At 39.8% G+C, this 23,337-nt stretch overlaps 1 protein-coding gene across 2 annotated transcripts in view; it reads right to left on the minus strand.

Annotated features, from left to right (window-relative positions):
* Positions 1 to 23,337, minus strand: part of GABBR2 (gamma-aminobutyric acid type B receptor subunit 2) — a 510,446-nt gene that overhangs the window by 161,788 nt on the left and 325,321 nt on the right. For both annotated transcript variants that reach the window (XM_076330187.1, XM_076330188.1), the window contains exons 9-11: positions 12,075 to 12,155; positions 8,735 to 8,885; positions 8,063 to 8,195 (exon numbers count right to left, since the gene is read on the minus strand). In XM_076330187.1, the coding sequence (XP_076186302.1) occupies positions 8,063 to 8,195; positions 8,735 to 8,885; positions 12,075 to 12,155 (365 nt within the window). The remainder of the gene's footprint in view (positions 1 to 8,062; positions 8,196 to 8,734; positions 8,886 to 12,074; positions 12,156 to 23,337) is intronic.

Raw genomic sequence — 23,337 nt, forward strand, 5'->3', positions numbered from 1 at the left:
TTTTACTAACAGTTATTTGAATGGGATAGTGAAACAGCTGGGTTCTTTAATAATTTCTTCTTCAGTTAGCAAAACATTTAGATTATGTTCCTGCAGAGGAATCGCTCAGATTTAAGATTCCTGAAAGCATCATTTGTACCATTTCAAGACCTTAATTTTAATCATTTCTTTTAAATAAGAACTTTCAAATCTTTCATAGGACTTGACACTCCAGACACTCTCCAGCCTAGTTTATGAGACTCAGACTGATTCATTTTGGGAAGATCAATAATAAGCCAGTTTTGCACACGCACCAGATTGGAAGCTGCAGTGCCCACAGGGTTAGGCTGCAGCTGAACATTAGTGCTGAGCAGCTTGGTGGCATCTTAGTATTAGACTTAGGCACTTAAAAGTGACAAACACGAGAATAAACCATGCTGTGCGTTTAGCCCTGGAGAACAAAATTATCTTTAAGTAGACAATTCTGCTGATTTCTGTGGACTACTCATGAGTTGAAAATTAAGCACCTTCTATTTTTCTTGGCAAACTGGGGACATAAAGGATAATTATGATGAACAAAAGTGTGTCATCTCAACAAGTTTTCACTGGGGCTTGATCCTGCTTCCATTAACCATTGCAAAATCCCCAGTGTGAGCACAGGCAGGCCCCAAAGAATGAGTTTATCCGTTTGAATTACACTTTTCTCATTTATATCAAACATTTTTTGACACGTGTTTATGACTTTTAACTCATTCTTTAGAATTTGTGTGGCACCGGCACAGTTCTTGTAAAATGTAAGTGGCAATAACATTAGAGAATTGAATCCTGCTGTTTTCACATAAATTAAGTACAGTGGTTCTTCACATGCTGTGAGATCTCCTGTAGTGATTTCTTAATATATTGCAGACCATTTTTCAGAATTAATCCATGGGTAGTGTAAAAGATATTACAATTGCTCCTGATTCTATAAGGGCGCTTTAGAATCTGGCTGTTGTCTCACTAAGGAGAGGCAAAAAGTTCTAAAAATATTACCTTAATAAATATCTGGCAAGGTTGTGGTGTATTTGCTTCAGCATATGAAATAATTTTGTTTCAAGGATCTATTCAGCCTTGTAACTTTTGTCTCTATTTTTTTTTTCCCCCAAGAAAATGTCATTTACTAAAATAGAAGCTGATCAGACTCATGTTAAACTCAGCAACAGAATTGCCTTTGAATTAAATAGGAGTGAGATCAGTCTCAGACTGAACGACAGTGAGGACAATTATGGAAGTGATTATACAGAAAAGGGAGATTAAAATTAACAGCTAAACAATTAAGTAGGAAATAAACTAAAGAATACACACAAAATGAAAAAGGCCAGACTAAAAATACAAACAAAGGCTATGGTTTCAGAGACAAAGAAATGGATTAGAGGTCCAAATTCTTTTGCAGTTCAGTAGGAGCTGAGTGTCTATCTGTTGCTTTTTTAATTCCTGGCCAAAATTAAACAATTTGAGGAAAAGAATTAGGCAAATATAAAGTCCAAAGGGGGAAAAAAAACCCCAAACCTATGGCAATGCCTGAAGAGCATAAAGGGTACAAATAAGGAGCACATAATCAACTACTAACCAAACAGCAAGGCTAGATGCTATTTGATAGCACAGGGTCTAGTCCCAGTGGCTCTTGCCCATAGTACACCAAGACAGCCATAGCTTTGACGTGGCACTGCCCAGACATTTTCCTTTTAGTCAGCTCCCCCCAAAATGGTTAAACAGAGAAAACTCAAAGTGGCAAGGGAAGACAAAGCAGAAATAAATAAATAGACAGAATGTTCATACATCTTCTTCCTCTCCCTGCTTTACCATTAAAGGCAAGTCCCTGCTTCCAGAGCTGCTCTCAGCCAGCTCCATGACTTTCAGAGTTTTAGCAAATTGCACAGCATCCCCCTCATCCTGCAGCCTCTCTCTCATACCTAGGAACCTGTTCCATAACCCCTCACACCTGGCTTTTCCTCCCTGCTCCTCACTGCAGTCTCTCAGTCTCTGTTTGATGTGGTTTTCAGGATGTCTCTCCACTCATAACACCCTGCAACCCTCACCTTGCGCAGGTTCAGGGTTTCCCAAGAAAAGGTGGCATGGAGTTCCACCTTGCCTAGCTATTCTCTCAGCGGGGCAGATATATGACTATAAAAAATTAGTAAAAAAGAACAAAACCTGCCTTTCACATTGCTACAAGACACAGGGTCAGATTTCAAGTGTTCATGATCTGTAATTAAGAATAATATTAGCCAAAAAAACCTAAGTGCTTCTGAAGATCTGGATACATTTAAAGGTCACATTTTAAAGTACACCTTTGAGAAGATAAGTCTATAACATCTACTATTGCCATGAATGTACATGTTCTCAGGATGTCTGATTGACAAAAACACAAAGTCTGGATAGTCACACACACTGCAGTAGGTAGCTGGACTTTATCAGTGGTATCTCTACTCTTTCCTTCTCTCTTTCTGTCTCTCCACTCCACCCCACTGCTTGGTTCCTTCTTTCTGTACAAAGCCTGTTTCCAAATGCCTGCATCATGGCTAAGAGCAACTGACTGAAATCTGGAAGCCTGAGGACAACCTGGGATGGATGAGGACACTGTTGAACACCACAGGTGTACAAAAACCTTCATGCATTCTGTTTACTTTAGCCAAGGCGAAACACTGACAGGGCTCAGCGAGATCACCAGGAATCACAGAATATCTGCCTGGTTCTGGCAATTCATATCTATTATGCTAATTAGTGAGATAAACAAGATAAAGCATGCTTAATTTTAGTGACTGTGTAAATCGCAAGACTTAGATCCTCTTATCTTTGATGTAACACCTTTGCAGAACTCTTGAGTGTAAAGGAGACTGAAAGACAATTGCTATCTCCAGAATAGGTATCTCCCAGAACAGCGTGAATCCTATATTGAACTATTCCAAACAGATATTTGCCCCTTCCCTGTCACTCCAATCGCCCAATGCAGCACACTCTCTAGGAGAAAGTGCTGCTACACATCAGGACTACCAGAACTGAGGAGAAGCAGAGCTTTTCAGTCTACTACTACCTAATACACCAGACCTTTCTGGGTGGAGTCTATGGGCATTTTACTGCAACCTGGAGTACTTAAAACAACCTTCTTTTCAGCCCTAAGCTAATCAGTTATATCCAGAGAATATGAACACCATTTTATTTGCCTACTTGAGGGAGATGCATAACAGAGAAGAGGAGACTATGCTCTTCCTTAGGGCCATAGTAGCCTTTCATCCCATAGCAGTTCCAACTTGCAAAGACATTACTGGTCTTAAATGTAAAGTGTGAAATTCTCAGTGGAATGTATTACAGAAGTCTAAACGTTATGATCATATCTAATATTCTCTCTATTTTAAGTACCTCTATTTAGTATGTCAGCTTACTCTATTCATAGGATATGTCACTGGCATTGCTAATTTTGAGTATCTCTCTTCCATGTAATGAATGCTTTCAATTGTTTTTCCACTTGCTTGCACTTTTCCAGTTGGCATCACATCTTGTTTCACACCCTTACTTCTAACTTCTTTTTTGCTATGATACCATGGTAATTCTGAGATTAAAAACAAAGATAGATCATTCTCATTCTCTCTCTCTCCCTCATATCTGAAGCACTTTCTACTTTGGCATACATATGCATTTAATAAAATATTGTATTGCTTTTCCTTTTTCTGTACAACCAATAAAGTTGCTGTTAAGTAAGACATGATCTAATAGTTCTATAATACACTGTCCACTTTCTCAGAATTCACTGCTTTGGATAGATTTAATTCCATGTAACTGGAGTTTTACGATATGACACCTAATCTCTAATTCTGACATGGAACTAAATAATGCTACATTTGGTATCATGAATTCTTACCATAAGAACACAAATTATTAGGTATTTAAATATACTTGATTACTTTTCCATAGAGAATGGGCATACCAAGATAAAAATGACCTAGTTTGAGAACCAATTACCCACTCTAGCACAGAGTCAACACTATATAATTTCAAAGACTTACATAATACCCCTATTCAGCAAATTATTTGACCATGTTTAAAGTGCTTTGCTGACTCTCAAATACACTTAACACTTGGTTCTGTGTTTCAACATATTGACTTACATACCACATCCTCCTACAGCTAGTGCCTTACAGAGTGGAAAAGGGTGGTACAATTTATCAAAGAAATCCTTTGAAATTTTCAGGTGTTACTGATGTAATTTTATATCATGTTTCAGTGTCCTTGGAATACTACAGCGTAAAACATATGTAGATGTAGGCTGTAGAAAAGTCAGAAAAGACCAGAGACTGCAAAACACTTCACCCTCCAAACAATGCTACAAAAACTGTGCTATAGAGGAAGCACACGCAATAGACTTGGAATGTAATACCTACACTTTGGAAATCATTTTTCCTGAATTTTTTGGGTAGACTGAGTATTTAAGGACCTTCTATAAGTGTTGTCAAAAAGTTATCAGAAAATGAAACTGTAAGACAGAATGATCACAGAAACCGTATATAACATATCTAATTAAATAAACTTGCTATCATGTATATACTGCTGCTCTGGTGAGATCTAATCGCTTTTGAAATATGGAAGACAAAGAGGGTGATTACTTGGCTTAGAGAGGAGATAACACTAATGACAGCTTTTTAGTTTTGCATGTGCTTATAAAGGCTAAATCAAAATTTTTACTTCCCTACAATAAAAATATCCCCCTCTATTGACATGACTCTTCTCTGTGCCTGAGATGTAGTTGTTATAGTTATACCCACATGTTTTTGGCTCAATAGCTTTTTATGATGACACTCCATTGTAGCTGGTTCTTTTAAAGACTAAGTCACAGTCTTGCATAAAATGGGAATTTTAAATTAATCTCTAATATGGCTAGAATGAGTCATCAAAATCATGCATTTCCAGGGAAATGGATGATGAAGAGAAATTTGATCCTATAAGAACTGGTATCTGTAATTAGTCCTTATGAAACCACAAAGCATATTGCCCATATGGAAAGATGGATGTTCATGACATGGCGCCAAACGTACATGCTGTACCCAGCACTTAGGGGATGATTTGGGGGGAGAGGAGGAGAGACAGAAGAGTTACTGAACAGAAACGTGGGTTTGTCTCCCATATTTATGAATTCCCCAGCATTACTTCACAGTTTTCTAGATAGAGGGAAAGTGCGTTGACACAGTCAATGGTGGCCATGCAAAGATGATTTCTAAGAGAAACATAAGCTATCCCACTGAAAAACTTATAATTGGAGGAGGAAATTTTATAAGATTTGTTTTAATGAGTAGGAGGTTGGAAAAAAAATTGTTGATAGGTTGCTTCTGAAGGGTTTCTTGCATCTGTGATTGTAATACTAATCCCTGAGAGAGCTGCAATTCATAAGATAAATTGGTAGCCATGTACAGGAAAGCACAATCAGAAATGCTTCTGTACTGGACTGAAAACCTGGAACGCCAAGACTGAGGAGAAATTTCACAGACTCTGCTCTGTTGAAATAAAATTTAACTATATTAAAAAAAAAAATCTCTGTTTAAGGCATGTGGCGATACTTCTTAATCAAAGTTTGGCTTTAAGAACACAGTATTGTCTCCCACCTCTTTCTTTTATTGGTCAGTTAAGTAAAGTAGTTATCTTATTCAAGTGCCTGTCCAGATCTTTCCCTCTATGGCAGGCAGACAAACAGACTTAACATAATGTGACAGATACAAACTGAAATAAAAAAGAAGAGATATGTAAGATAACACAGAACAAAGCAGCCCTCACTTAAATTTTGTTGCATTTAGAATATGACAGTAGTGGTTACATTTTGAGAAGCAAATTAGAGAAAAATCAGATAGCTGAAGTGTTCTAGCTCAGAGACACACGATTTTGGATGTTGGTTCATTTTTCAGAGTTAAGACTGAGCTGTTTCACATTTAAAGGAGGACTTAAATTTAGTTTTATATAGCTAAATCTGGATGGAAGCCTGTTCCCTAGAACAGCTCCATGCTGATAAGTACCTCTGGTTCCTACTTTCTTTCCTTCTGTTCAGCAATGCTTGGCTGCTTCAAGAGGAGGGTTGTAGCCTAGTCATACAATGGCCTACAGCCTGGCAGTGAAGTCAGGAGCTCTGAATACAAGCCTCTCAAGGCTGAGGAGACATCAGGACCTAAAACTTGCACCTCCTGCCACTAGATTCTTCTGCAACAGAGGGTGAGAAAAGAATGGTGATTGACATCAACAGCTGGCTTCCTCATGACACTTCTGCTTCATTACAAGCTGGTTCACAAAAAAGGGCATAATTGCTGGATAAAAAATGGATGCTGGCTTCTCCCACTTCCTATTGGCCCCTATGTATTCAGACAGTTATATACTTAGTTTGGGAGAGGTGAACAGGATTTTGAAGCTTTTGAGGCATCTCTTTCTACGAGCTATATAGAGAATTTGCACTCTAGCTGTAGGAAGACTGGGTATTCTTTCCTTCTCCTTTCTTTTGCTGCTAACATTTAGGTGTCTAAAATACAGCTGCGCCCAGGCCCAACTAAGGAAGCTAAGACTTCGTCCAGAAAATCCTATATGTTCATCTATACTATATGTTCTAGTGCATCTTGACATGTACTAAAGAGGTCTCCAGTGCCTTGAAATGGTAACACTGAACAAGTCACATGATATTTCTCTTCTATAATGGTTTTAGCCAGTATGGAGGATTTCAGTTGAAATATTGGGAAGCATCTGCACCATCTAGCTTTAGCCATCCAACTTTCATGCTTTGAATTATCCTCTGGAAGTAAAGTTTATCTCTCTCCAGTGATGACATCAGAATTTCAGACTCCTAAACAAAGGTGCTGTGAACTGCATCTTTCTAGAGTCCTGAAGAAGGATCAAAAACATAATGAGGATAACTCCTGAGTAAGCCTGATATTCTCAGGCAATGGATGAAGCATAGTTTTAGGATTTTTTGAAGAGAGAATATTTGATAAATTTAAATGCTAGTTGTACTGGTTTTGGAAGGAATATCCTTGCAGTGAAGTTCTTTCCCTTTCTTTGAAATGTCCTCCGAGAAGCAGAATTCCATAAGTCAAGCTGCTCCCAGAATTTAGTTTGGAAGCCTCCATTTTAAAGGGTTGAGTGCATCACCTGATACTAACGATTATAAAGACTCACTGACAAAAGTAAAAGACTACCGTAGGCAATGGTAAGACAAAGTATTTGAGCCTTTGGTCCTCACATTTTAAACCTTTACAGTTTGTTGTCAAAGCAGAATTTCTATGAGATAATTCATGACAAGCAATATTCAAAATTTTGCACAGAAGCTTAGCTACTATATAATGATGCTGCTACTTCTCACACAAATTATTCTAACACTGGAGCTGAGAACCTACGAGAACCTACCGTAGTCGGAATCGGTGACTGGTTGCAGTGTGCAATCAGCTTCCAATACTAGCCAAAAGCAATAGCAGACAAAACCCCCTATCAGTTCATGTAGTAAATCCAAACCATAGAAACATCCTTATTACAGCAAGCAGTTAAGACAATACAAGCTTCTAGGTGGACATATTTCAGAGTTGCTTATTTTGATTTAACGAGAATATATTCTACATGGATCTAGGCTTGTGTAAGTTAATAGTCTAGCCTGGAAATAGTAGTAGAAGTCTTTGGAGATTCAGCCAAAAAGACTGACTAAAAAGACCTGAACAAGCAGCAGTCATGAAGCAAAGTAATATGGAATCTATAAAGAAAACATAGTAGCTTCACAGATATTACTAGTTGTCATGCTACAAATACAGCCTTTAATAAATCATCTTCATATATATAATTTCAAAACAAGAAAGTACATCTACTCTTTTAGTCTGAGGCCAAATCCCGATGCACCTGAAGCTTTCACTAATAATAATATAGCTTTATGCATGTTTCAGAATTTGGTCCCAGAAAATATCTCAGGAAAGAACTAAGAGAATCTGTGATTAAATGGAATGAGACATCCAACTACTGAACTTTTCTGTTTGCATATCTTGCAGAGCTTTCTGCAAGACCATCTTAAACTAGAATATATGGAATTACTTACTGTGCAAAGTGTCTCAAATGTCTTTTCGGAGACAAAGGATCCATCAAGACCAAAAAGAAAAATAGATGCGTAAGAAAGCATCCCTCCAAGGATAATAAGGTTGTTCATGTAGGGACTGGACATCTTTATTAGTCTATGGACAAAAGGTGATAGTGCATTAAAGAGGAAAGGATTACTGCTAGGCTATTAGAGCAATAAAGAAGAGCTTTTTGTAACCAGGTAAACAGATAACCCTTCTTGTAGAACTCCATGAAATCTATAGGCATGCACACTATTTGCTGCTTTATGAAGCCTAGCATTGTTTCAGGTTTTTGAATGTTTAGTAAAAAGACGTCCTATTTTACTGATGGATTAATTGGCTAGGGTTAATGTTAATGGCAGACAGAGAAACATAAATACAAAAATTACACTTTCCAGACAGTATAAAAGAACTTGTCTTAACAGATAGAAAATCTGTTTCAGTGTGAATATATTACACAGTGATTTTAATTAAATAGTTCTAAAATATCATCTTTCTACAGTTTTAACATTTTCCTTATACATACATATATATAGATGACAGACTCTACAAACATGGCATTTAAATACCAAAGAAGTAGTGAAAGGTCCTTTCCAACCCAAACTATTCTACGATTCTGTGATTCTATGATAGAAGTAACATGAATGCCTTACTTCTGATTTCTGTTTTTGATGTTGAAGAACAAGAAAGCACTGGCCATTATCATTCCTAGGATGGTGAGGGCAGAGAGGATGCTGTAGAGAGGCAGGGAGATCTTGCGTAGCTCCTCTTGTATGATTGTTTTGTCCTTTGGAGGCTCAAGTCCTAGAATTACAAGAAGAAAAAAAGGCTAAAGCTCAGCTAGATGTAGAATTTCTGTAAGAAAATTTGCTTCTCCTAAGTACTATACCTCATTTAGCAGATCTAGCAACTGTGAATCACATCAGTAGCTGATGAAATCATTGACTTTGACAGGCATGTGTTAGTCACATTGATTGACAAGAAGGTTTGTATTTCTGGAGCAGGTAAACATCCTCTTTGGAAGAAAAACACAACAAAATCCTAATGCAGAACCCCATAAAATATATGCTAACTATCCTCATTTTAAAGTGTAAATAAACACTAAAATGCATACTATGACTAAAGTTTACCAGGAGGTTATGCTTTCCTGAAGCAAGTGACAGAGCTATGAGTAGAAAACAGAGGGCATCGTTTCTCTGCGTACTGTCATTATCACCAGGGCAAATTCAAATGGCCTATCTAGATATGCACCACAGCTGGAGACCAGCCTTGGTGTGGCATCACTGGGGAGGGGACTGACAGCCCCGGGGGGCTAAAATGGGGTCCTGGGCTGTGGGCAGGGTGGGGAAGCCCCAGGACGGGGCGGGGAGGCAGGGCTGTTGGTGCCCTCAGGACTCTACAGAATGGAACAACATGGAAAAAGGGGTAGCAAAGGTTTTATAGGGACAGACCCACTTTGCACGTCCCTGCAGATGTGGACTTGAATGTCTGAACTTAAAAACTATGTTTAAAGCCATGTGCTTGATCGACAGTCAGCTCCCACTAGTTAAAGGCTTCTCGGTTTAATGAGAAGAATTACTTTCCGACAAATGCAATAAAGCTCTGCATTCCCTACTTCCCGCACTCCATTTTACCTGCTTACTAAATTTTTCCTTGGTGCAGGGGATTGGCAAAAGGCCTTCTGCATCACTGTCTTCCTTCAGAAAGGGATTTGTGTGCCCTACAGTGCCTGAGCCTGTCCTTTCACATCAGCTCTCCATGGGGCTGTGAGAATGACCACATGGGGCAGAGCAGCTTCGTTTCACAAAACGGCTGCACGGGCAGAGCTCTGTGGACCCACTGATCACCGAGCTGTAAATAGCTGACTAGCAGCTGCCATAGCTAAATTTTGCGTTCGCTCTTCTGCTTTGCACCTAGAAGAATATTCAAGGCTTTATACAAGTAGAGAGAATTTTATCCATACCAGTCAAGGTGAACCAATTCAGACAATGGAAACTTGTTACCCTTTGGTCTTTATGCCCAATATTTCTGCAAAAAAAATTTCCTTTCAGGTGATCACAATAAAGTGACAGTCAAGGGACCATTTACTGATTTGATATTGGAGAAAAGTACCTGAGATGTTCCCCTTTTCCCCTTCCCACCTCAGAGCGTACCTTTACCGTGCATGACACTTCACAAAATTAGGCAGCAAGTAACAAGCCAAAAATACAATAAAGCACATGCCTGAATTAAAAGAACTAATATTAAAAAAAAAGAAACCACCCTGCTGTATCTAAAATATACAGAGTATATTGATGATTTGTACTTATTAAACAACCAGTGATTCTATAAAATGTATTTTCTTATTTGTGCAATGGCCATTCAATTCTATTGCTTCTAATATTATGAATTACTGTTCTCTTGTGTGCAATTTTATGCAATGGTTTAAACAGGATTATATTTATTACTCTTCATTTCAAATACTTAAAGTTACTAAGTTTTTTATACTGCCTGGAAGACATAACAACAGTGTCCTCCACACCATATACATGACTGCCTCAATGAAAATTTAAGGTGTGTAAATGGAGAAGGTTCACTGTGACTCACATAATGCATCTTAAGACAAACCTTAGACAAGCTATGGGTGGAAGGAACACCAGATGCAGTCAGAACAAGAACTAGGAGTCTGATCCTGAAAAAAGCCTGAATAGAGAATTTTTCCCATCATCTACTGTCCATAAAGGCATGGAAATACGAACAAAACCTGTCTCCTGTTACTTGGTTCATCCTGCTTATATTCTCTGGAAATTAGTGGTATTGAATCAGTATTCAATTATACCATCAGTTCCTCCCTGCAGCAAAAATAATCTGCTGGGTCCCAGATTTTAGCAACTGGGACAGATTCTGTACTCTTGATTTCCGAAGTCTCATTCTCCAGACAGATGTGAGAAGTGCATGTAGCTGTGCTCTTTTAAGTGCAGCAAAGGATACCAAAAGGAAAGGTGGAAAGCTCCAGCAGATGGACAAGCAGTCATGGATTAGATCACTGCAGTGAAACTCCAGTCATGCTCATGCAAACCTTGGGTGCTGGGACACTGCAGGCAGATGTAGTAGAGCACAGGCTACAGCAGCCTGATACTCATCCCCCACTCCCAGGGGAAATCACACAGATCTCATGAAGCTGACTTTACCTTCCATTACTGAATTGCACCATAGCAGAACTCAAGATTAAATCTTAATTATTAGCTTTAAAAAGAATGTATATGTCTATATTCAACAGGAGAGTCCCTTAAAAATTCATTTCAGCTGATATCTGGCTGCCATGATGATATGCTCAGAAAGGCGTGGGCATGCCCGCACTCCAACTACTGTGAGGGCAGAGGAAGTCCCCACGTTAACTTTGGAGCAGCCTGGGGAAAAAAAAAAACCTGCAGGAAGATACAGCAACACAGGCTATATGCCTGCTGCGGACCTTGGGAGTGCTGCTGGGCTGAACACCCTCTCTAGCCCTGTTTCACATGGGCCATCTTAAAGCTAGCCTTGGTATTCTGAAACCATATTTTCTAACTGCCTAACAGACACCTCCCAAAGAAAAACAACCACCTCCTTCTTGATTGTGCAAACATAGCACACGAGAGCATCCTTCAGGTGAAATGAACTGGGGGAGTAGGAAATAGAGATGAAATTAGAACACTATTGGTTGGGGGAGATGAAATAGAATACATATCTGCAGCTTGTTGAGATATCAAAGAACATTTGTGTACACATGTAAACTTGAATTTGTCCTGGTCACTGGAACAAAAAACAATTATACAATATCAAAACCTTGTGATTTTCTTTTCAGAATTCTCCTTCTATTTTTTTAAGCACAGCTCAGTTCCCTTTCTCTTTGTACAGTGTCATAGCTTTTTTTTATTAAAAATCCTAAAATGGTTCTTTAACAGCATGCAGTCTTACAAACTACATACAGCTCTCCATGTCATACCTGTACCTCTTTCTAGTTTTCTCTCCTACCTTGGAACCTGATGCTGTTGTTGATTATTTCCAGTTTGTCTTCCACAGCATTGTACTCTCCCACCTTCACTTCCTTCCTTTCTGCAGAGAAACAAACAAGAGTGATTGTTTATGGCAGTTCACATGTTCTCAATTATGTAACTGATTTTGCCTTCTCTTTTGACAGTACATCAAAAGGAAAAGAAATATGCCTGAAGTGTATGAATTATTAAAGCAGAATGCCAGACAGCTAACATAATTAAAAGAAATATTTCTGCTTCTTTAAAGAAACGCAAAGTATTTTTAAGAACTCATTTGCATAATCAGGGAATTGTTGTTACTGGGCACAGGCATCTCCAGCTTAAAGATCACACACTTACTGGCTCACACCGCGTAGGACATTTTGCTGGGAGAACAGACGTGGCTAAATCACACGTTCCACTCTCATTTAAACAACTAGGACATCTTGCTTAGTGAAGTATTTCCCAGGGGAGTTGTAGTGGCAGGCTCCAGCCAGTATGGAGTAGACTGGCTAGTTAATAGATATGCTGGGAATCTAATCTCTTATTTTGACCGGGAATTAGCAACTCATTAGTATCCTGACTGCAAAACATACTATGTTATATAGTTAAAGCCAATGTGCACTTGAGCTAAAATTTTACTGTTACTCTCATCTGCTATTTTGGGATTATCGTCACATATATGGTCTTCTTGTACCTAATGAAATAGAGTAACGCAGATATAGGAACTTAATTTGTTTGGCTGCTGCCTTGGCTGCAGTAGCTGGAACTCCGGCACACATTTGTCCCACACTTCTGATGACATCTGGCATCAATTAATTTCTGCTATTTCTGTTGGGGTTTTGGTATGTCTTAGAAGTGCAGAAACTTACAAAATTATCACTTTTACACTAAAACTTTCACATTTTGATCAGAGACTTGCAAACCACAGGCACATTGGCTAAAGTTTTCTTCGATGAGCTGGCTCAGCAGAGCCAAAAATTTCCTTTCAGGCCTCTATATCTGGGCATGCACAACCCAATTTACATTTAAATTCTGAGATCATGACCCTATTTGTGACACTGATTTTGGGAGCTGATGATCTTGAACTAGATGGCAAATTTGAAAAGACTGTATTTCACCCAATAGCTCCACATTAACCTTTTCTCCTTTCTCACTCAAAGTGATTGTGCCTGTTTAGCTCTGCCGAATGGAGCAGCTAGCTCCATTTCAGTAAAATCTACAGGCTGATTAATACTAATCTGAGAGCTCACAGGAGGCAAAAATTTTCCTTACGTAAACCACACTTCTTATTGTTAAAATTGTTTACACAGAATTGTAGACTGAGCTACAAATCTGGCAGAGATACCTAGGCATTTGCTATACCCCCATCAAAAGCTGGAGTTTGCAGTTCTGAAAACTGATTTGCCTTTCACATGAGCATGATCCACTTGCGGGGCCCCTAGACTAGTTTGGAATAAAAGTGCAATCCTCTGGTCTCCAGCAGCAGTTTCACAAAGCCCATCCACACAGCATTATATAGTCTTAGGAGTAAATATAAGTTTATACTTTCTGTCACCAGCTGAAAATTCTCTGTGAAATAGATATATGCATAAATCCTTGACAGTCTTAAACAATAAAATCTTCCTAGTAGTCATCTAAAAGCTAAAATGGTTACTGCTAAAAACTGAACCAATTCACTTCCATCTGTATTTGTAGCATGACAGCTATTACCTGTAGATCTAAAACATCAAAACACAACCTAGAGAGAAGAAAGACAAACACCAGGATGCATACTGACGTACAATTTGCGTGTTAGATGCCAGATAGTCCACAGCATCTACTTATACCAAATGGGGAGGACACGTACCTTAAGTGTTGGTCTAGCCACAACTTTACAGCAACAGGCTAAAACCTGACAGCTCTGATGAACAATGAAGAGAAAAGAGTAATTGCTCCACAAACATGTCTGTATGGAGCGGTTACTGGGACTAGATTAGATGCGAGAAGCACGTAATAGGTGGGGAAGCATACACAAAAGAGAGCATAAATCTGTGGTCTACTGATTAAGGTACTGCAATTGAGAAACTTTCTGTGTTTGCTTCATGTGACATACAATGCCATTCTTTTTCAACATTTATAAATTCTTACATGGCTTCCTTTACAGATGAAGTAACACTGAGAATATGCCTATGATGGTAACTGCAGTGTAGTGCAATATAGATGAGGTAGCCTACAGGTAGCTAGCCTGGGTACCAGGAGCTAGCCCTTGTAGGAATGGAGCTCGGTAGAGCTATTCGGAGAAACAAACTTCCTTCCATGGTGAACTGAGCTGAAGAGCAAGACTCTTTTGGACTTAGAAACCCAAGAGTGTGGAAAAAAAAAGTGTTTAGTACCAGGAACCACATTATCAGTGCCTTGTCCCTTACAAATGGGAAAGGACAGTTCATAGAGCGCATGCCAAGGTTTATTGAAGTCAAGAAAAACCATAAAGATATTTGATATCTTAAAGTGGTTACAATTGTGGAAAGTAGTCTATGATGGAAATAAACCATATTTTTATTGAGAGGAAGGATATACTATCCATATCATAGTATGATTACAAGGGTGCTGAGGGGGAGACACAAATAGTCTTTGGGCTCTTTTGTACTCCAGCAAGGAGTACAACTACAGCTGTTGGTTTTTCAGTTCCCCAAGCACAAGTGGTGATCAGTGACAAAGTCACCGCCAAATAGTAATTAAAGGAAGCAAGAAGGCAGCAGTATGGCGTTCTCTGCTCTCTAGCACAGGCAGCGTAGCTAAGGATGGGGCTGCAGGCTCTACTTTACTTTTCTATATGCCGTTCCCTCGAGTTCCCTTTGGAAATTCTGAATCATTCAAGTCAGTATACTGTTTGTATAATGTAGCTCATATCTGTCAAAATCTGTGTGTTCAACAAAAGTACAGGAAGAAGTGGAGATCCTTCAAATAAATACACCAACAAAGTGCTTTACACAATATTCAGAATACAGTGTTGGCTTCTTTCTGTACTGTTTTCATTATTTTTAACTTGATCTTTCCATACTCATGATGGAGAGATTGTATTGAAACCCCCCTGCTCAGGTTAAAATGGGGAAGAAACATATGAGGGAAAATATACTTGTTTTGTGAGATAATGTTTGTCCATACCATGACAGGAGTGATGTGATTTTAGAACTTGAATCTGCAGCTGTTCTTTCACACAGGAACAAAAAAAAGCGAAAACTAACCAACCCAAAGAAAACTGGCCCAGAAATAGGTCACTGAAAATTATGTCGATCTAACAGAATTAATAACAACTAATCCTTGTCATTAATTAATTGCCACAGAATAGATTACTGATATAGCCAAGATGAAAGCCTTCTGCCAACAAAGAACTGAAATACTCTTAAAGGTGAATTAAACTGTTTTCTTCTACATGTTTTATTACAGAATTTTATAGTCTACTTTAAGCAACTCCAGACAAATTGATACACTACCATTTAATTAATTGGGCCATATTTTACAAGGTAATGCAACAGATTTTTAATTGCACATCAGGTAGTTACATGTTCTTGTTGAATAAAAGCAAAAGTAATCCTGCAACTGACATCAACTAAGTAGAACAAACTTACCAAAACACACAACAGTGTTATGATTGCCAGTATGACTGATAACCTCTAACACTGAGAATTTTCAGATGAGACTATGCTTAGTTTCAGTTCCTTTCACTCTATGTCATAATTTCCATTTCCACTACATTTTTATAAGTGTACTTATTCACACCTCATGAAGATGGTTTCTACTGAGAGATGTTTAAGGATGAGAGAAAGCACTTGCAATGCGTAAGAGATGGGACAGAATGATTTCCTTGTTTTCCTCTGTGTAGACAATGCTGGCTAGCTCCTAATGACACTAAAACTTTGTCTATATCTAAAGCTTATAGCACTTTCAAGTATACCAGTCTGACTGAAATAGTACAAACAACCCTAGTGGTGATGCAGTTAAGCCAATAAAAACACATTTACACTACCATAATCACCAGTATAATTTATGCCTATAATAGTAAGGGCACCCTGAAATAAGACAGTATCCTACGAAGTTACAAAAATATGTATATTGATATGTGAATGCATTCATGAACTCCTACACATCTAGTTGATTATACTGATGTAAAAAACTATGTCTAGCCCACCAGAACAAAGACAAATTAACAGGTCTGCCCTAACATTACCGTGGTGCCCAAACCACATGGCTGTAAATGAGAATTAAGGACATCAAAGCTCTAAATAGCCTACTGTAGCTTCACACTACTAATACTTTGTTATGTCTGCAGCTCTTTATAAAGTTAGAATTCCATGCAAACTACAAAGACAAACATGTGCAAGTGATGAGTATTCCTTTCCAACAAATATAAAGTACATTTTAAAGCAAATTTAATAATTTACATTCTCCAGATAAGCTAAGCGTCACTGAGGTTTCTCATCTAAAGGACACTTAGGCTATTCTCAACTTAGAAGCAGCAGAAAAAAGACATAATCTATAGCTGAAAGCATACACAGTATTGAGGTCTTAGTTTGTCCTGAAAAAACATTCCTGCATAAGGTGCCGCCTCCATGTCTCCTTCTCCTTGAAAAGTTTTTCAAAATTTTTTTATATAGCTCCTCCTGCTTCTCTACTCAGGAAATTATCACTGTACTCCCTGAAAACCTTCCTCTGACATCGATTTAACAGTCCCTTCTCCCACTCTTTGTCAACTGCCCCTCTTGCTTAACCATCGTAATTCAGTGGGAGTGATCAGATGCTTAGCACATTAGAAAATCTTGCCACTTATTCAGCACTTAGCAGCCTATAGAATCATAGAATCATTAAGGTTGGAAAAGACCTCTAAGATCATCCAGTCTAACCATCAAGCCAACACCACCATGCCCACTAAACCATGTCCCTAAGCACCTCATCTACACGTCTTTTAAATACCTCCAGGGATGGGGACTCAACCACTTCCCTGGGCAGCCTGGTCCAATGTTTAACCACTCTTTCAGGAAAGAAATTTTTCCTCATGTCCAATCTAAACCTCTCCTGGCGCGACTTGAGGCCATTTCCTCTTGTCCTATCGCTTGTTACTTGGGAGAACAGAGAAGAGACCGACACCCACCTCGCTACAACCTCCTTTCAGGTAGTTGTAGAGAGCAATAAGGTCTCCCCTCAGCCTCCTTTTCTCCAGGCTAAACAACCCCAGTTCCCTCAGCCGCTCCTCAGAAGACTTGTTCTCCAGACCCTTCACCAGCTTCATTGCCCTTCTCTGGACACACTCCAGCCCCTCAATGTCCTTCTTGTAGTGAGGGGCCCAAAACTGAAAACAGTATTCGAGGTGTGGCCTCACCAGTGCCGAGTACAGGGGGACAATCACTTCCCTAGTCCTGCTGGCCACACTGTTTCTGATACAGGCCAGGATGCCGTTGGCCTTCTTGGCCACCTGGGCACACTGCCGAAGTGCAGGACCCGGCACTTGGCCTTGTTGAATCTCATACAGTTGGCCTCGGCCCGTCGATCCAGCCTGTCCAGGTCCCTCTGCAGAGCCTTCCTACCCTCCAGCAGATCAACACTCCCACCCAACTTGGTGTCGTCTGCAAACTTACTGAGGGTGCACTCGATCCCCTCATCCAGATCATTGATAAAGTCATTAAACAGAACTGGGGCCCATACTGAGCCCTGGGGAACACCGCTCGTGACCGGCCGCCAACTGGATTTAACTCCATTCACCACAACTCTCTGGGCCCGGCCGTCCAGCCAGTTTTTGACCCAGTGCAGAGTCCACCTGTCTAAGCCGTGAGCCGCCAGCTTCTCTAGGAGAATGCTGTGGGAGACAGTGTCAAAGGCCTTACTGAAGTCCAGGTAGACCACATCCACAGCCTTTCCCTCATCCACTAGGCGGGTCACCTGGTCATAGAAGGAGATCAGGTTGGTCAAGCAGGACCTGCCTCTCATGAATCCGTGCTGGCTGGGCCGGATCCCCTGGTTGTCCCGCTCATGCCTTGTGAGCGCCCTCAAGATGAACCGCTCCATAATCTTCCCCAGCACCGAGGTCAGGCCTGTAGTTCCCTGGATCCTCCTTCCGGCCCTTCTTGTAGATGGGCGTCACACTGGCAAGCCTCCAGTCGTCCAGGACCTCCCCCGTTAACCAGGACTGCTGATAAATGATGGAGAGCAGCTTGGCGAGCACCTCCGCCAGCTCCCTCAGCACTCTCGGGTGGATCCCATCCGGCCCCATAGACTTGTGAGCATCCAGGTGGCGTAGCAGGTTGTTAACTGCTTTCTCTTGGATTATGGGGGGTTCATCCTGCTCGCCGTCCCTGTCTTCCAGCTCAGGGGGCTGAGTACCCTGAGGATAACTGGTCTGACTGTTAAAGACTGAGGCAAAGAAGGCATTAAGTACCTCAGTCTTTTCCTCATCCTCGGTGACAATGTTCCCCCCCGCATCCAATAAAGGATGGAGATTCTCCTTGGCTCTCTTCTTGTCATTAATACACTTGTAAAAACATTTTTTGTTGTCTCTAACGACAGCAGCCAGATTGCGTTCTAGCTGGGCTTTTGCCTTTCTCATTTCCTCTCTGCACGACCTAACGAGATCCCTGTACTCTTCTTGAGTCGCCTGCCCCTTCTTCCACAAGCGGTAAACTCTCCTTTTTTTCCTGAGTCCCAGCAAGAGCTCCCTGTTCAGCCAGGCCGGTCGTCTTCCCTGCCCGTTCTTCTTACGGTGTATGGGGACAGCCTGCTCCTGCGCCTTTAAGACTTCCTTCCTGAAGAACGTCCAGCCTTCCTGGACCCCTTTGCCCTATCTCAGGATCCAATATCATTAAACCTTGTCCTACAACAGAAACGTTTAGCTCTTGCACATTGTTCGTCATCCATGCATAGCAGCCCAACTGGTCTGCTGACAGCTATGGGAAATATTTACTCATCAGATCTCAGAAGAATTTTGGAAAATGCCCAAGTGGCAGCCAACAGGTGAAATTGAGCATGGACCATACACACCTTAAAGATCGTTAGGAAGAGAATGACACTTAAAGTTGGAAAGATTTTAATTTCGAATTTCAAATCAACCTCCTAGATATGAATCAAAAATAATGCCACTGCACAAGTACTCAACTCTTTCAAAGACACATCTAACCTCTCTGAAAGTTCACCATTTACAAGATATTGGCAACTCATTGACAGGTTCAGTCCAGAGACAGCGTGAAGAGTGCACGGACACATTACCTTAAGGTGTCTTGATGCTTGCCTTTCTCCAATTTGGCTTCTGGTCACATTCCCTTTTAAAGAGTGAATGTTTTTCTTTAGCACTTTAAACTGTCAGCCACTTAGCAATCATTTGTCCCTGACAGGTCTTAGCTCTTCTTTCTCATTGCCTCTGTTACTGTGTAGGCTTCTGAAGAGCTAATGTGCCACACTGAGCAAGAGCAATCCTGCAACCAAGGGTATTCAGAGAACAAGTACCAGGAAAGAAGGTGGGCCAAACACAAGTAGTGAAAAACCTAAGTTGGAGACCGCAAACTGATGGCAAGTCTGAAAATACTTCCCATATTTCAGTAAGTCCTGTGCAAATTGCCTGAAAAGTCTCTTCCAACCTGTCTTAACTTTGTCTCACTCATTTTTAAACCTGTTTTGCAAGATAACAATCTACCACAAAAGCTGAAAATGCTGCTTTAAATGCCTTTACATTACTGAATTAAACCAAGCATCATGAAAGCTGATTTCCTTCAGAATAAATACAGAAACATTTCATGTTGTGGATCCTGCAGAAACTCTTAGCAAATTAATGTAATCTTAACTTTCATAATATATCCTTGTTGAACAAGACCAGGAAGCTTTTCAGTTATCATTATCACATATCAAGAATAACCAATAAACGTTGAAAGTTTCCAATTAAAAAAAAAAATCACAAGAGAAGCTTATAAAAAATGAATGAGCAAAGCCTTTTTCATTAATTTCTATCCACTTGTAGGCAACCATTTCTTTGTTTAAAGACAGAAATGCTGAGATTAAGAATCACAGTTCAAATAAGGAAGAAAATGTCAGGTCAGATAGAAGATTATTCTTCAGCAGAAGCTGCCAGAAAAGAATCAAGGAAGAGAAATATGTTACCTTTGCAAGGATTTGAATTACCACAGTTTTTACATTTGTAATTAGGAGTTAAAAATCGGTTTTGCCCAAAGAAATATTACCTTCATCTTTAACTCCTGCATAACTATTTCCTTCATTTCATTTCATCACAAGTTCTTGTCTAGTGTTTTATTTCTGAAATCCTGGATCCCGGTGCACACAACATACAGGAAAGCAGTATATATAGCAAGCAATAATTACTCTTCATAGCCATTTCTCAAGTCCTATCTTTCATTTGTCCATAAAGCAATACAGACAGAAAGGTTAAACCAGCCAAAGGCCAAACAGTGTATGTCAGCTTTAGAGTCAGGATAAAAGCTAAGAAGTCTTAACCCTGGGCTTATTTCACTACGTTAGTAATGGTATTTAGCCAACAGGGAATAGCAAGCAAGTAAGCAAGCAGCACATAAAATGTCATTAAGTATCCTGAACTCATAAAAAATCTAGTGTTTTACAGCCCAAGAAGATTTTTCCATAAAAAGTTCAAGAATCTGCATTTTTAAAAGCTTATCAAAATTAAATTTACTGATTATTTTTAACCTTTGTTTTTGTCTTCCTGATTTTACATCTGTCTCCTATTTTGCTTGTTAGACTGGGTTCTAGCTCTGCATAAAAATTTAGTAATATAGTTCATGTGGATTTTTTATCTTAGGTATTTATATATTATGTATCAAAGCGCTAAACAATGAAATAAAAAAATAATGACTTTGAGTTTAAAACAATTACTTCTTAAAATCTGAATTGTTAACACCATCATTATACCTTTCATTCAGGAAACTGAGGAAGTTATAAACAAATATACAATAATGAAGGCAGATTATCCATGAAGTATAATGACTGGTGTGATGAAGCAAGTGTATAGAGCTTACATTAACTTTTCTAAAAAGAAGTTCCTATTTTTTAGGATGTTTCATAAATTCCTTGATACTTTGAAATGAGGTTGTATGTAAGATCACAGGTTTTTTTGGTTTTAATACTTCTAGCATCAAATCTTAACTGAGAATCATAATCAAACTGTATTACCACTGAAACACATCAGTAATTTGAATTACCTTTAACTCCATTAAGGAAGTTAGCAGACACAAACAAATATTCAAAGAATAGGTATGGTATGATTATATTTTAGGATACACACGTGTAATAACTGCAGCATCTCAGTCCAGCTAAGGGTTTTCCTATTCTATTGTTCATCCTCTTTTATGAGTTAACCTGTCAGAGAATGAAAATCCTCATCATTCTGAGAGTTTATTTGCCAAAGTAAATTATTCTTTGAAGGCATAAAGTACTTCAGAGTGTAAACACACATGTTTTTTAATATTAATATTTATCTAAATGTAACATGGTCTACAAACAAAAATTGATTTTTATTTCTCTTATCATTTGAATTCACTCTTCCTAGCAGAATCCAAAACCGGTGTGCTTTTCCTGACTCAGAAATAACATTGCACATGTAAAATGACAGGCAGCCACCATGAGAAGGAATTTTTCTCAATTATTAAATTATAGCAAACTTGTTAATTGTTATGTGCCTTTAAGTACCTTTACTCTCATACATTAATTAGTCCATTTTCTACAAGTGGGTGTGCTAGGAAATCAAACTGTGCAGACACGCAGGCTTGGGCTGGCTTCCCGGGAGACCTCCCGGGTTTGAAGGGCCGTCCAGGCAGTGACAGGTTTGGACGCGGATGCCCCTGATCTACAGAGAAGCCCCCTGGCAGCAGCCCAGGGCCCAGCAGCAGCTCCATCTGTCAGAGTCTCTCCAGGAGAGGGACAACTGAAGCCAGGGCTGTGCAAGAGATGGAGGTGCCAGTGAGAGAGGCTGTGGCCACGTTTTCTTGCCTTTTGAGCTTGATTTTAGAGTGCTGAAACATCAGAGACTGTGAGGCATGATTCAAGATATACCGTGATACTGCACTGATTCAAAGGTAAGGGACAGCAAACCATAGGACGGCAGCATATCCATTTTGACAACCTATGAGACTTCCAAAGAAACCCAAGATGACAGTGCAGTAGTGTTTCCAGATCTCTTATACAAGGGGAATAAATGCAATTATTATCTCTCTGGTGCCCTGGAAACTGAGTAGGCACAGTATGCACTATCAGGAGAGTCCAGTAAAAGAAACATTTGAATCATTATCAAATTACCAGAGAATGTTTTTTTAGTTAACCCAACAGTTACTCATGAATTTAAGTGAAATTTACTAAGTGGTGTTATTTATCTAGGGAAGAAAAGACTGGAAATAACACTGCTGTCGGTCTCTTCTGACTCACCAGGTTAAGGTTCATCTGTAGCCCAAAAATGCAAGACACCCAAGACAGTAGGCTAATCCTGGCTTCCATCATTTGCACCTGCTGGCTCAGCATTTAAGCTTTACATACAAACCTGAGAGAAGATGTGACTGGCCACCACCAGTGGATGTCCTGACAGGAGATACAGCCCTGGGGACCTGGGCGACCCTGACTCCAGCCCAGCTGCAGAGTCTGGTTGAATCAGACAGAAGATCAGGGTGACCTTTTCGTCCTCCAGTATGTTTAATATTCTAGCATTTAATTTGATTTTCTCGTAGATGCCCAAAAGAAGTGTTTCACTACACTTGCCTAAACACATTACTTATCTAACTGAAATTTTAAATTCAACCCAATGTGGAGTACCGCTTATTTTTTGCAGTTGAGAAGACAAATAAAAAACCCCAACAAATCAGTTACTTAGAAAACTTTGGATCGTTCCCTCTTTCCCCAGAGAGGCTTTTCTTGTCAGTGTGGTGATTCACAGCACAACCATTGACAGAGCCCCAGTCTGTGGACAGATTCAGCTGACCCGAACAGTGCTGCCAAGTCTCTGCCACTGTGTTTTCGGGGGCTGCTCAGATGTACACAACAAGCTGCATGATGCCGTCCTCCTTTTGAGGGTTGGATGGCCCTTCCTAATTTACCTCGTAACCACACTTAAACACATAATGTGATGGAAATAAAGATGTCGCCCACCACAGAAGACGTGTGCTTGGCCAGAGGACAGGAGCAGAGCAGCATGCCAGCTATTGCACAGACATGACAAAGTGACTGAGTGCCTCACAAGAAGATTGTTTTCCCTCCACTTAGCAAGGCATGCCTGGTTTCTGGTAATC

Source organism: Aptenodytes patagonicus, chromosome 2 (assembly GCF_965638725.1).
Source record: "Aptenodytes patagonicus chromosome 2, bAptPat1.pri.cur, whole genome shotgun sequence".
Classification (NCBI taxonomy): domain Eukaryota; kingdom Metazoa; phylum Chordata; class Aves; order Sphenisciformes; family Spheniscidae; genus Aptenodytes; species Aptenodytes patagonicus.